General features: G+C 34.5%; 1 protein-coding gene across 2 annotated transcripts; it reads left to right on the top strand.

The window, feature by feature from the left end:
- The first annotated feature begins 463 nt into the window (after window positions 1–463).
- On the top strand, window positions 464–15615 carry LOC101743323 (lamin-C). Of its 2 annotated transcripts, XM_004930021.5 has the most exons (10): window positions 464–1068; window positions 7852–7984; window positions 8141–8339; window positions 9166–9287; window positions 9707–9847; window positions 11202–11407; window positions 12309–12567; window positions 12901–13122; window positions 13863–13955; window positions 14317–15615. In XM_004930021.5, the coding sequence occupies exons 1-10, from the start codon at window positions 626–628 to the stop codon at window positions 14359–14361; spliced, it is 1863 nt and encodes a 620-aa protein (XP_004930078.1). In that variant the 5' UTR covers window positions 464–625; the 3' UTR covers window positions 14362–15615. The 2 variants fall into 2 exon arrangements, with proteins under 2 accessions (XP_004930078.1, XP_062524731.1); XM_062668747.1 differs by lacking the exon at window positions 14317–15615 and having other exon boundaries at window positions 13863–14063.
- The last annotated feature ends 410 nt before the right edge of the window (window positions 15616–16025 follow it).

Below are 16025 nucleotides of genomic sequence, written 5' to 3'. Positions count from 1 at the left end.
TAATGGTTTTTTTCTGTATTCAAAAATTTTCTTACTTTATTTTCCTTTTTCGTAATAAAAGTTCTTAGTCCTAAAGTATGAGTTAAGCGGGCAATAAGAATCTTTCTAGGACAACGTTAAAAGTTTGAAACACTAAGCCCTTGAGATTTCAACCTTTTAGCACCAATCACGTTGTGATGTTAATAGAGACAAAAAACCATTTCATACCGGATGAATTGCCTGTCTCTGTCCAACAATAAATTAATAAGTTTTAACTGTTTTACTAAGGTTTTTTTTTAAATAATAATTTTAAATACTTAATAAGTCAGACTACAGAATAAGAAAGACAATTAATAAGTCACTTAACATGCTAGCTCTGTCTATTATTTTGATTTTCTGAAATTTTCACATAATATTTTCTTCGACCTTCGAAACCATTAATCAAAGACATACGGGACCATAAGAAATGTTTTGGTAACACTGTAAATGAGTCAACGGTCACGTGACCACAATAGCTTGGGTTCATCGCGGCATGATTGGCTCGTTTCATCGTTTGCGTGCGTTTTACTGAGAAGAGCAAGGAGTTCTTTCGCCTTTCGTGTGGAAAATACATTATTGTGTGTCAAAGTTTGTTATTGTGACAAAAATGTATCCCACTAAGTATACAAAAACAAGAAAAACTGTAACATCTTCATCAAATGCTAGTGTTGTGTCATCAGAGCAAAGCCCGCTACAATCTAGCACTCCTGTAGGAAGCCGCCCTTCTAGTTCTGCCGGTCGTCCAAGCAGTCCACTTAGTCCTACCAGGCAAAGCCGTTTGCAAGAGAAAGATGCATTACAAAATCTCAACGACAGGTTGGCTGCCTATATCGATAAAGTACGCCAGTTGGAGAGTGAGAATTCGGGATTACGTCGTGAAATACAAACCACACAGGAGGTGGTCACCCGCGAGGTTTCCAACATTAAAGGAATGTACGAGCATGAACTCCAAGATGCCAGGAAACTGTTAGATGATACATCTCGAGAGAAAGCTAAACTTGAAATTGATTTGAAGAGATTGTACGAAGAGAACGACGACCTGAAGAAGCGGTGAGTTGAAATAATGTTATTTGCTCATTTATCTAGGAATTATTGAGGTATATAAAATGAGACGAGGAACTTCTTCCGGCTAACCTTAGTTTAAAGTTTACGTCATCGTCGGCGTTTCTTAGCGGGTGCGGTGTGACGAGTGCGCGCGACCTCGCTTTTACGACATCATGACATCATAGCTCGAATTAACCAAACTAATCACATTCCTAATCCACAGCATTTAATAAAGTTCCAATTTCTTATACTTTGTAAACATAGTATCTTAATCAACTTCATTGATAAATAATACCAATAATGCCAATGATTAAATTGATAAAAAAGATTTCTACTTATAAACAAACATTGATAAAACTAATAAACAATCACATTTAATGTGCAAACAGGTACCATTTCTTTTAATGAATTATGTACTTAATTCATGAGTATTAATAATTTCCATCATGCAGGAATAACATTGTGTAATAAAAATCAAACTTGCAGCAAATTACAATTTGTGCAATTACGACACAATTGAGACATAGACCTCATGTGTGTGTGGTGGCATTCATGTTGTGCAACAATAAAAGCAGTAAAAAATCTTTGAGACACTTTATTAATTGCTTTAAAAAGTTTCATATGAATTCAATTTCAAAAAAATCCTTGATCATTGAGATTATTTCACTCTAAAATAATTAAAAATACAAGTTCATTATTCACCTTGATGCAGTTTACCATTTTTGTTTACTGTCTAACTCATTATCATACATTTAAAGGTCATGCTTTAAATGATGAAATATGTGCATGCAATAAAATTTGCTTACATTTTCGATAAACACGATTTTGGCCATAATTCATCATCATCATCATCATGCTTTCCTATTACCCTCTGCTGGGGTGTAGGGGATAATTATTAATTGGGCATAATTATTTGAATTTAAAAAAAATATGCGATTTGTACTTTTTTGAGTTTAAAATAACTTTACTGACTTTAGTCTAAAGATAACAAATACTACATAAAGAAGAAGTATTTGAAGACAAACCTTGGTATCTCTTGCTGAGTACACCTATATGTGTGCACACAGAAGTGTACAATTTCACTTAGTTCCGAAAAGGCATGCATGGTTCATGCGGTGAACTAAATTCAAATTCTGTATAATTGAAAGAGAAGATCCACATATTTATCATAGCTTATACTTGTCATTATATAAAGAATATACAAAATCTAAGCTGTATTTACTGAATATTTGTAATTTTATAGCAGTGGTAGGTGGAAGCTTTTGACCTCATGTCTTAAGATGCAGGGAGCTAGTATTCACATTGTGTTCTGTATGTGCTTCGATAATCCCTTAATATGAGTGAATTATGGCCGTGATCTAAAAACACAAATGTAGTTCGCAAAAATGCTTAATACAACAAAATAACCTTGGAAAGAAATACTGATATGTACATACCTATATTCTGTTAGACAACCTTGATCTGACATCGCATTCTTTGTGACTATTGAAATTGAGAAATATATTTTGTGCACCGTTGTTAAGAAATTACAGGACTAGCTGTTAGTAGTAAAAGTATTATTTATGTCTGTATTTATTAATTAAAATATTACTGAACGACACTAAAAACCATTACGTTTTACCATGTTTCTACCGTGTACTGTGTCTTCACTATGAACAAACTTTAGAATAATCAAAATTATTTTAACAGTTTATCGTTTGTTGTTATAAAATAACTTTAGTTGACCACGAATATGTGTATTTAAAACTTTGCCAATAATATAATGTTGAAAAAAATGCTACATTATACTGTAGAAGTACATAGTTTTAATTATGTATACAACTAGTGGAAAACTGAAAAAAATGTAACTGCATAATTTGTGATCATTCTTGATAATATGTATTATATTGTATATACTTATCTATTATATGTCTATTTAATTAATTTTCTATTTTGTGCAGAATATAAACAGAATTATGTATTAATATTATATGTATGTTACGCAATGCTTGCATTTTCTTTAATTATATGAAACATATTTGTTTTGATATTTTATAATTATTTTGATTGGTTTCACACTTCTTGAGTTCCATAGCCTAGTTCACTCAGATTATGTGGAAAAAAAATTGGAATAAGTAAAATTTGCCATGTACAATTACAATTGCTCCTTTTCTGCTATAATAAAGAAATGTAAATTATATTAATATGTAGTGAGAATATGTTCGTTTCATCTATTCTCAATTCGAAAGTTTTTTTTTTTTATTGCTTATATGGGTGGACGAGCTCACAGCCCACCTGGTGTTAAGTGGTTACTGGAGCCCATAGACATCTACAACGTAAATGCGCCACCCACCTTGAGATATAAGTTCTAAGGTCTCAGTATAGTTACAACGGCTACCACACCCTTCGAACCGAAACGCATCACGGCGGAAATAGGCGGGGTGGTGGTACCTACCCGTGCGGACTCCCAAGAGGTCCTACCACCAGTGATTACGCAAATTATAATTTTGCGGGTTTGATTTTTATTACACGATGTTATTCCTTCACCGTGGAAGTAAATCGTGAACATGTTGAGAACGTATTTCATTAGAAAAATTGGTTGCATCGCTACACACGAATGCACCGGACGTCTTATCCTTTAGGCCACGACGACATAAGTCGACATAAAGTCAAAACGAATTAATGTAAATAAATAAATAGTCACTGGAATGGTTGAAGTATAGTTTTCAAAAATTTTATTGCTTAATCAAGGATACGGGCGTTGACCCTGAAATGACGTAAGCCACCCTACACGCTTCGAAGCCCACTCTGGTTAATATTTATTAAAACATCCTGAAGTTGACTCAAACTTTAAAAAAAAGGTATGCATTAGTCATACCAACGTTGTTTAGCCTTGTTTATTAATGTGTATTTACTATTATAAAAAAACACCCGTAGTTGATAAACTAAAATAGCTTAGTCCCCAAACAAAATTGCCTAATCCAATACCTTTAGACAGCAAATAAATACCTAAATGATCAACAGACTGCACGAAACATAGTGCGATGCTCGGTCGTACAAGTACAATTTATCTTTCATTTTATATTATATTTCGATGCCTCCAATGAACACTACTCTAACTCAAAATTTTAAAATTTTCGTTTTTCACGCAAATCGCTTCACTATTTTAAAAGTATTACAAATTCATTATTAATGGGGTTCGAAGCAAGAGTAAATCAGCTAGTTACACAAGAAAAAACCATAAAATCTTTATTATTTCAGATATATTTATCAACTTTTTTCGTTTAAACTCTCCTCTTGTAAACCTACGAATTTGGAGTTAGAGTAGTGTTCATTGGAGGCATCGATTTTATCTTGCAGAAACGATCTTCCTATCAAAAAAACACTATAGAAAAATCCGTGCTTAGATTTTGATAAATAACAAATACTCGTAATAACACGAGCTTGATAAATCCTTCTATCAAAAATGACACATAAATTTGTTGTAATTGTACAGCAGATACCAATGCGTAATCATGAAAAAAAGTGCTATAAAATATATATATTTTCTTTTTTGCTCAATTCAATTTATCGCCTTGAATCTTTGATAAATCTCATAGAATCATAAAAATGAGATCAGGGCAAAACAAGGGTGTATGAATACATACGGGCTGATAAACACGTGGCGATGTCAACGCTTATATATAATCCAAACAAAAACTTATATCTTAAAATAAAGGGATAATAAAAAATATCTGCAAGTGATTTGTATAGTATAATAGACTATAGCTATCAAACACGAGAGCTGAGCGAAATAAATACAAGAAATAAACTTGCGAACAACGTTTGGAAACGAGTTTTCGGCTGAAAACTTGAAAGAATTAATTAAATTATCAAAAATTATACACATTTAAAGTTCTTGTATCTGAAAATATGTACCTATATAATATAGAGGGGCCTAGATAAATCGCTGCCTATCCAATGCAATTTATTGTAGGCTAGAAGAGCATCTCTAAACGTAAAGACTAAAATATTCACTTGTATTCTGATGTTTTATAATCTTCTTGCTTAAGCATTGTTTTTTATGTTAGTAATAAAACTGTGATTAGATTGTCAACAATTCTCTACGATTGTGTTCATATGTAAGACTCTAAGTTAATATGAGATTTTTTATTTAACTACAAGCGTCGTGATGTAATCGATGCATTTAAAGTTGTGACGAAATGAGACACCATTAATTCAGTCCTCGTATTTAACTGGTATTTATCATCGTTTGCTCAAACATGTCAATGACATTGCTCATGGCAATAAGTGGTATTTCACCTGTTGAACGTGCTGTGACCACGCATGTCATAAACCATAAACAAATATTGACTTGGTCTGCTATATAAATAAAATGTAAATATGATGCAGCTCTTCAAGTGTATTCTAATAAAATGAGGAGATCCAAAACGGGCTCGAACCCACACTTGTCGGGTATTGTAATGCTCTTGTTTACATAAAACGGAATGACGATGTTGAGCCTAACATAACACATGGCGAGAGTTTTAGTTGTTATCAATACGCGAGATAAATGCAATTTTAAAATATAAAAAAAAAACATTTTGCGGTAGTTTCCATAGTCAATAAAAGCATCACACGCTAAGTAAAAAATAGCATTCATTAAAAGTCTATAAGTTTCTAAAGACTGTTTGAAACACGTGGTGAAAATAATTTCGTATGCTTGACCGACATATGTTACTTCAACGTCCCCCGCATTGTATCTGGCTAAAGAGAGCTTAAAATAAGTATCGCTATGTACCTAGCTTTGCCGAAGAATTCAATTTGTGTATCCGCGATCGCGTGCAAAATAACGCGAAGAACGAAAACAGAGAAAAAAGTAGGTCGCACTATATATATTTTAGGGTTCAACTGTTTCAGAAGTAAAAACGAAGATTGTTTACTTTTGATATTAAATATGAAAATTATGACTTTTATATTCCTCATTTTTTAGGAGTCCATAAATACTTTTTTTTTTATTGCTTAGTTGTGTGGACGAGCTCACAGCCCACCTGCAGTTAAGTGGTTACTGGAACCCATAGACATCTACAACGTAAATGTGCCACCCACCTTGAGATATAAGTTCTAAAGTCTCAGTATAGTTGCAACGGCTGCCCTCCCTTCAAACCGAAACCCATTACTGCTTCACGGCAGAAATAGGCACGGAATAAATGAATTTTATTATGTCCACGCCGAAATAATTATAAATTTTGTACGACCTGTTTGTGTCAACATGTTTTCCAGACATTTTGTTACAATAAACGCAGTTCAAAATTTATGTTAAATATGTTATAACTTCACAAAAATGTTAAAACAATTTCTAATTAGATTACATATTATGTACATGACCGATTTCCTAAACAAAAACTCCTCTAAGCAGAATCCATATTATTTTGTATCTCATTCGCACTTGACCACTTTAGATATTTACAGTCGCATACAAAAAGTCTAGAAATAGATTACTAGTCGTCGTCGTCGGCAGGAACTGGTACGAAAAAATATGACGTAACGTCCCGAAAAAAAAAAAAAACAACGCGTCGTTTTCCATTTATTTTATTATGAAAAGAATCTATTTGAATTTTATAAACTCTGACTTGTTAAAACTCATTTAAACGTTTAGTTACTAAGGTTGATCGACAATTTTTCACATCGAAGCGTCGAAAAAAGTATCTTCAGAAACATGTTCCTAACGCAACAAAAGAATTTAAATTTAACATTTAATTCTGAATAAAACATTGCAGAACTCCTTTGAAATTGAACAAAAATTTAAATTTATTCAAAGGTATGATCTCAATGATAAAAACTTTCAACCTTACGACCACGCACGTAGTTATCGGAATACCCTTTACATAATGTCACGCCTAAATAAAACTCAATGTTTAAACAACCAAAACGCGGTGACGACATCGATCAATACAGAATTTCGGGTTATCTACTTTATTTCCGTTGCACGTTTCCATGGCCTACTTATAAAATAGGCATAACCTTTCCTCTTCTTTAATTTGGCATCGGCGCAGTCTATCGTTTCTATCTGCTCGCTTAGCTTAGATCCGTCTAAGCAAATTAAAGTTTCTTTAATAATATGGTTTGATACCAAAATGAAGGTTATTTGAATAATGTTCATAAGCGTAACATTTTTCGATTGAAATGAGTAGTCGTTGTTTGATAATAGCATTCCACACCTTGTTACGCAATATTAATTTAACATAACACATTTAAATAAAAACAGTATTGTTAAGGCTCTGTTAATGTTTATACAAACATATTAACTTGTCGTGATCTATGCTTGCTTAAAAAAAATCATTTTTTGATATGTTGTAAAAATTAGAAGAAAAACAAAATACAATTGAAATATCCTTGAACTGACCTTAACACATTATTTCAGTTGAAATGTAGATCAATATTTAATTAAGTTCCTACTTGCTACGTTGTACAACTACGTACTTACTTAATGTGACTGTTTGTGTCTAAGCTGAATCAATTTTATTTGCTCAGTCATCTTTTATTTTAATTTTATTTTCTTGAGACTTTTTGTCGTGCTCACAATCCACTTGACTGTTAAATAATTATCGGGGCCTATAGAGATAATATCATACATTTAGCCGAAGCGCACATATTACGATATTTCTTTTCATTGAAAGAAAGGTGCAAGCATATATTTTGTACTCCAAAGCTGTCAGAAGTTGGTGAATTTTTTACCTTCCCTTATTCACTTTCTTGCCTCTTTAAATGAGTGTTATTATCCAATTTTTTCGAATACTGATTTAGAAAAAACAATATTATTAATTGCAGCCTAGACAAGAAGACAAAAGACTGCACTCAAGCAGAGAATTTGGCGCGTCACTACGAGACTCGTTTCACTGAGGAAAGCAACAAATACAATACTGCCCTTGCTGATAAGAAGAAAGCGCAAGATGAGGCAAAGGTATGTTATTGCCAGAATGAAAAACAGAATTTTCGCTAAATTATCAAATAACATCTTTCCTTTGGAAATAGAACTGTCACAGCAATGATTTTGTCTGCTAAGATTTGTAATAATTTCCTTAAAACAAATATAACCCATACCCTGTTTTATTAACAGGACCTCGCCAAGGAGTTGGAGAAGCTGCGTAAATTATATGCTGATACCCGTAAGACTTTGGAAGAGGAGATGCTCTGTCGCATTGATATGGAAAATACGGTGCAAAGTCTCAGAGAGGAGCTTTCCTTCAAAGACCAGGTGTTCCAACAGGAGCTGCAGGAGACTCGCACTCGTCGTCAAGTGGAAATCTCTGAGATCGGTATGTAGACAACATCAGCTACCATGTCAAACTATATATTAGTAATTCTTCTCTGCTCCAAATTTAATAAGGATTAAACAGGATTTATTCCAGAGCAAGTTTGAGGTATTTGTGGTTTATTAAGCTCTTAATCCTTTAAATACATTTCTTGTTCATGAATGACTACTTTAAATGCTTTCAAGAAACTACATTTACTCACAATAAGCAACAATTTAAGTAAGACTACCGACTTTGAAGTCGTTGTGGCCTAAAGGATAAGACGTCAGGTGCATTCGTATGTAGCGATGCACCGGTGTTCGAATCCCGCAGGCGGGTACCAATTTTTCTAATGAAATACGTACTCAACAAATGTTCACGATTGACTTCCACGGTGAAGGAATAACATCGTGTAATAAAAATCAAACCCGCAAAATCATAATTTGCGTAATCACTGGTGGTAGGACCTCTTGGGAGTCCGCACGGGTAGGTACCACCACCCTGCCTATTTCCGCCGTGAAGCAGTAATGCGTTTCGGTTTGAAGGGTGGGGCAGCTGTTGTAACTATACTGAGACCTTAGAACTTATATCTCAAGGTGGGTGGCGCATTTACGTTGTAGATGTTTATGGGCTCCAGTAACCACTTAACACCAGGTGGGCTGTGAGCTCGTCCATCCATCTAAGCAATACTTAATATTGTGGTAATCGATTGGTCTGTGGATAGGAGACCACCACCACCCATGAGAACTTTCTCGGACCTCATGGGCAAAAAACGGAATATTTGTAATGGTAGTAAACTACTGTTTCATGATTTTGATTATTTAATCTAATAGTACTTTACTAAATGCAGATGGTCGCCTCGCTCAACAATATGAGGCCAAACTACAGCAGAGTCTACAGGAATTACGCGAACAACAGGAGGCAAACATCAAGGCGAATCGCGAAGAAATCGAAGCGCTTTATGAAAATAAGGTATCTTACTTGAAACCTTTTGGTGCTCAGCTCATTTTGCATCATTGCTAAGGGATTTTAGAAAAAAAGGACCTTCTAAAAACTTTAACTTAAAAAAAATACAAAAACACAAAAAGCTCATTTATAAATTTTATTAAATTATTAAAAACGTTGTAAATCCGCTCGTTAAGACACGTCCATACAAGTTGGTATTCCGACGCTATACCTACTATACATTATACGCATTCATAGAGAGTTTACTATCGATGGTTCGCGCTCAAAGGGTTAATGGAAAGAATTATGTATATCTTATGTTATGGGTGCTAAAAACACATAATAAACAAGAATATGTTTTAGACCAAAGCGACTATAATGGAAATGCAACTTGATAAAAAAAAAAACATTGACAATAAACATTCAAAAAAACATTGTTCTTTTAGTTGAAGAATCTCCAGAATGCAGCTAGCCGCAACAGCAACGCTGCAACAGTGGCCGTCGAGGAACTGCGCACAATGCGCACTCGCATCGATTCCCTCAACTCTCAGCTGAATGATTTAGAGAACAAAAATGCTGCTCTTAGCGTGAGTATACCTGAACTAGCATTGAACCGTCCTATGCTATGATATAAATGAGAAAGGTCATAATTTATATTTCTATCTCTGAGGTTTACGGCGTTTACTTTTAGATTTCGCCAATGTCAAATGTATATAATACTCTGCTTTCTATAGCGGACTTCGTGAAAGAGCAAGGTCACAGATAGTCACTAAGAATTAAGTGAGTAGCTAAGAATGTTTGATGACAGGATCTCTTTAGATTTACCTACAACAAATAAGACGCACACAATATATATACAGGGGTTAGTTCGTTAAAAGACAGACAAACTGCAGCTTAATATTATTATGGTTAATGAATGAACTAAGAATTATAAACGAAAGGGGAGTTGGAAGGTCATAATTAATAACATTTCAGATTTGAATGTAAACCATCTTATGAATTAAAAGCATTTGTACCACAGTAGTTGAGACTCGTTACTGAATTATGTGATTTAATTGAGATATTTAAGTAAAGCACAATCTCAGACAATATTTAATATGTAAAAGTAGTATAAATAATGTAGTTTTTGAAAACGATTTCTTACATTATTCTGAATCACATATTTAATCAATGCCAATTAAGTCATGGGTGATGTAATCGGTGACATCATCAAATGTTATGATGACCAATATGGCTTTGAAAATTTTTATACAGCCTTTGCAACACTTTAAATTGTAGGTCGTTTTTAACATTGTATATATTCATGGCAGCAACATTAGAAGTCTAGTAGCCAAAAATAATAATAATACTCAAAGCCCCTTTTGGCTACAGTGACTGCCTACTAATGTACAGATGAGTATTATTGGCATCCCATTATGTGGCTTATCAGTATAGTCAATTTTTGTAGTCAACGTAGGTACATATAGCACTTGTGCCTAATAATAAAATTACGTTGATGACATAAATATGTGGTTTTCAACCTTTTTTTTATTGCTTAGATGGGTAGACGAGTTCACATCTGGTGTTCATCAGGTTCACCTGGTTGTTAAGTGGTTACTGGAGCCCATAGACATCTACAACGTAAATTGCCCCACCCTTCAAACCAAAAAGCATTACTGCTTCACGACAGAACAGACAGCTCTTGTGAGTCCGCGCGGGTAGGTACAACCACCCTGCCTATTTCTGCCGTGAAACAGTAATGCGTTTCGGTATGAAAGGTGGGGCAGCGGTTGTAACTATACTTGAGACCTTCGAACTTATATCTCAAGGTGGATGACGCATTTACGTTGTAGATGTCTATGGGCTCCAGTAACCATTTAACACGATGTGGGCTGTGAGCTCGTCCATCCATCTGAGCATTAAGAAAAAAAAAAGAAAAGAAATTTATTGCTATGAAAACAGAACCGTTGCCGCGAACTCGAGCGTCAATTGGAGTCGGAACGCGCCCGCCACGCCGAGGACCTCGCCTCCCTCGAGCAGGAGCTGGCCAGGCTCCGGGACGAAATGGCCGCCCAGCTGCGGGAGTACGCCACGCTCATGGACATCAAGATATCGCTCGACCGTGAAATCTCTACCTACAGAGCACTTCTTGAAGGAGAGGAAGACAGGTCGGTTTGAATATGTATATATTGTTTCTGCTTCTTGTAGGTTCGTCTGGTGGACGCAACACGACCATTCTATTTTAATTTTTAACAAGTAAAGCTGTTTTAAATGTTGTTCAGTTTGAGATAAATTATTCAATTTTATTATTGAACCAAACGTGCCTATATAATAAAGCTGTAACTGCCATCAAACATTTTACATAATGATGTTGATAACGAATGCAAATATTCGGAATATTTACAAAAACATACTACCTTATTTGTTCGCAAAATGAAATTTCACAAACATTTTCCTTGTATTTTTCATGTTACCTATGCAAGCATTCAACGGCCGTCTGATGTAGTGGTAAGTGACATGGTCACTACACAAGGGGGTCGCGGGTTCGAATCCCGCCAAGCGAAGATATTTCTATGATAAATATGAAATGTCTTTTCTAGGGTTATAGATGTATATTATATATATGTAAGTGTATAATAAAAATCTTAAATTTATTTCCGTTATCTGGTACCTGTAACACAAGTTCTTTACGAACTTAGCCCGGGACCAGTTAACGTGGCGTGATCGTTAGTAAATATAATATATGTTTCTCTTTATTCTTTATAATTGCGAAAAGTTATAAAATGGCGAGCATAACTCAACAATTGAGTTATCTACCAGCTAACCGTTCTTGAAGAGGGTGAGCTTTACATAGGTGGATAGAAGAGTACAGTCTAATCAATTTACTTATTGATACAATACACAATAACAATAATAGTAATAATAATAAATAAAAACACTAATACATAATATATCAGACTATATAAATACACAATTACACATATACATACACGTACATATATAATGAAATACATAAATTTATTAAAGAAAAATAAAGAAGGTATAACATAATAATGATCTGATTGTTAGGTTAAACCTGACATCTCAGTCGCCGGGGCGAGAGTCTCGCGCGTCAGGCAGCGGCAGCGCGTCGGCCAGCGGGTCCCGCGTCACGCCGTCCCGCCGCGCCACGCCGCTGCGCGCCGCACGCAAGCGCACCCTGCTCGACGAGACCGAGGAGCGCTCGCTGCAGGACTTCAGCGTCACCTCCAGCGCCAAGGGAGACCTCGAGGTCGCCGAGGCCTGCCCCGATGGAACGTTCGTGAAGATCAGGAACAAGGGCAAGAAGGTTCGCATATTTATCGCATCTAGCTGACCAGGCAGACTTCGTAGTGCCTCAATCGATAAATAAAAAACAACTTCAAAGGAAAAACAAAACTGTTAATTAACAAAAAAAAAAATACATTATATTAGTAATAGTAATTTTTTTTAAAGCATTATATAGGTTTATACTCTAAAAAAAACATGAGGAAAAAATTACGTGAAATAGTATTTTTTCTTTTCTTCTTTATATTTAAATGTGTGTAACCTACTATTTGCATGGAATAAAAGGCTTATTATTATTCTAATCTAATAAGTGTAAACTTGATTATTGAGGTATAATAAGTAAAATTTTGAATAGGAATTAAGCCTCGGCGGATATCAGATCCTGCGCAAGGCGGGTGATCAAGAAACCGTGTTCAAATTCCATCGCACCGTGAAGCTGGAGCCGGGCGCCGTGAGCACGGTGTGGTCGGCCGACACGGGCGCCTCGCACGACCCGCCGCACGACATCGTCATGAAGGGACAGAAGTGGTTCGTGGCCGATACCTTCACCACGGCTCTGCTCAACAACGAACAGGAGGTACACACAGTAGTGCATTGTTTAAATATGTATACTCATAATTTGCTGTCGTTACTTACAAAAAACTTAGATTTCAACTTAAACTTATTTTGTCCGGCTCATTACAATGTTCTACCTCTTATCTATTGTTATTAGGCAATCTAATATTATTAGGCATTTTTATTGAAAACTAGCTGACCCGGCAGACTTCGTAGTTAGTGCCTTTATCGATAAATAAAAGACCTAAAATTTTGTATAAAATAAACTTAAAACAAACAAAAGGAATCCACCCGACTGGGGACACATCAAAGGAAAAACAAAATTGTTATGTTTATTTAATCCCGAGCATTTTCATATTTATCTACCTTTAAACCTTCTCTGGACTTCCACAAATAATTCAAGACCAAAATTAGCCAAATCGGTCCAGCCGTTTTCGAGTTTTAGCGAGATTAACGAACAGCAATTCATTTTTATATATATAGATAGATGAACGTTGACTTCATTTACGATTTAATCTCAAGTTTTTATTCTTTTTTTTATATATTATACCTGAAGTTTCGAATACGAAGCAAATACGTTGGAAATAATAATAGTAGAGTGAAAATTGTCAAAATTATACTATCCCATTTTGACTAAATAATAATTTGTATTCAACAACTAATCAACTCGCCTCCTTTATACCTGACATCAGTTATGGGACTACAAAATATGTAATTAGCCCATTCCTTGTAAATTAAAGCGTGTCTTTTACTATTTTTTAGGAAGTCGCAATTTCTGAACGTCAACGACGACAGATAAGCACGAGCGCACAGAGACACCGCGAGCTCGCACACAAGTATCCGCGCCGAGAACAGGTAATTTTACTAAAAATATATATAAATGAAATGGCAATCCGAAATGTTTTCAACAGTAATAATAGCTCGTTCCAAAATAATCCATATCCATAAATAATAACAATAAGACAATCCCTAATCCTAACGATGATTAAAAGGCAAGCTCACATATCAATAAAACTCCGAACAACATTCAGACCGTCAGTCGTAGCTCTTCCGAGCAAAGTCATCTGCTCGGTGGAAGATCTTAATCTTTTTGTATTGTATATTAAGTTCAGGTTATATACTTTGTTAAGTTAGTTGTCAAAAATTTACGTTTGTTTGGGTTGTTAAAAATCTTAGTAACAAAATGTTTAAAATAACTTTAAACTACCACTTTCAGATCGGAGAGATCCGCGAAGGTGAAGAGAATTGCCGCATCATGTAAAGAGTCGTCGGTCACGCCCTGGACAAATCCATCCGGGTGAAGATACTCGGTGCCTCATATTTCTTCCTTTGGGATCTTTCGACTCTGCCCTATGGGCAATATCTAACTCTAGAACAACTTTTCAGCCAGCTTCAGCGCTCTGTCTGTCATATTTGTGGTTTGTTTCATAAAGTAGTTTTAAAGAAAATAAGGTGCCTCGGAAAGTACAAAGCTTTAGACGTAACCGATATAATGTCCTATTTTAAATTTCTTTGACGTCATTTATGTTTTTCGTAATAATACTGCATAGTGGGTGGGTCTTCTTTCAGTGAATCATTTTATTACATTTATCTCTTGATTGTGACATTTTGTGTTTGTTAAAAAGCTTTCGTCGACACAGCGCTGAAACTGCCGTAAATTGACTATAATATTAATAGTGAAACTGTGGCCCTGTTGTACGCGTATTGAAAAACCTAATTTCAAATTTGAACATTGAACCATGGAAATTGTCGTCGGGAAACAGTTCCAAAATTAAGTTATCGTCTATTATACATATATTATTATATAAGTTTAAAATATTTTGATAATCACATTGACAGAGAAATGTATTACGGCGACATAAGTGTTCTTTTTTTTAAAAATAACATTAGGTATATATGTAGGTGCGTAGGAACACCGCAACTTGGTGTATTTTTTACGTGAACAAAGTACAAAGTGAGTTCACTATATTATTGGTAAGTATAAAATATCAAATCTTTTATTAATATATACCCACCCCGCACTAAGCCGTAGCGAATAAGAAGTTTTATGTCATTAATTTAATAATTTCCTTCGCGCTTCATAGTGAAACGGTAGATAAAATCTATCAACGTAATTATAATTAGTGACATTGAACTGGAATCATTGTAATAGGTTAAGTGATAAATAACAGTATCGAAAGTGAATTATCAAACAAACGGAAGATCATAAACCACATGAACAGGACAGGTGCAAGTCTCAAATGAAAGGCTCTCAATGTAAAAGAAAAAGCATTTATGAAAATAAAAATGTTAAATTTAAGTAAATACAATTAATTTGCTATAAACTAGTTTATATTCTGTTTAGTATAAAATTGTGTTTTCTACATTCACATGGATTTTTGTTTTCTAATCATCAAGAAGAATCTTTGTTTTCACGATTGTTTTAAATTTATCACAAAGTAATCATGAGCACTTTAAATTTGGACCCAATTTGTATTTGCCATGTGTAATACATATTAATAAAGTTTTAAGTGGACTCATACAGAATTTTATTCACTAAATGTTTTTGATCATTATTTTCCGGCATAACTAGTAATTGAGTCGACTATTATCAAAGGCGGCAATCTGACTTTTGGACAATGATTGGTAAATCAGAAAAACGAATTATTGACTTTGTATTCCATTGGCAGTCACAAAACTCTTCGGAACGACATCTTAGATAAATAACAGGTTAACTATTAACCTTTATTTAATGCATGTTTTGAACCGTATTCTTTGAAGGAGACGATTATATTCAATTAAATCTGTATTGACATATCAATAAAATTTTTTTGTCCAAATGCACAGATTGCCACCTTTGATAATAGACGACTCAATTAGTAAATAGTAAACTGCACGCAATAGTTAATATCTCGTTAATACCAGATTCTAAATATCGATTCGATT

Source organism: Bombyx mori, chromosome 5, assembly GCF_030269925.1.
Source record: "Bombyx mori chromosome 5, ASM3026992v2".
Lineage (NCBI taxonomy): Eukaryota > Metazoa > Arthropoda > Insecta > Lepidoptera > Bombycidae > Bombyx > Bombyx mori.
The sequence above is the reverse complement of the archived record's forward strand: the minus strand, read 5'-3'. Positions and strand labels throughout refer to the sequence as shown.

Bases quoted from the DNA above. Each gene is read 5' to 3' on its own strand.
- LOC101743323 (XM_062668747.1), top strand. From the start codon at position 626: ATGTATCCCACTAAGTATACAAAAACAAGAAAAACTGTAACATCTTCA. The intron at 8,340-9,165 runs GTATGTAGACAA...TACTAAATGCAG, and splicing joins AGTGGAAATCTCTGAGATCG to ATGGTCGCCTCGCTCAACAA. The intron at 9,848-11,201 runs GTGAGTATACCT...CTATGAAAACAG, and splicing joins ACAAAAATGCTGCTCTTAGC to AACCGTTGCCGCGAACTCGA.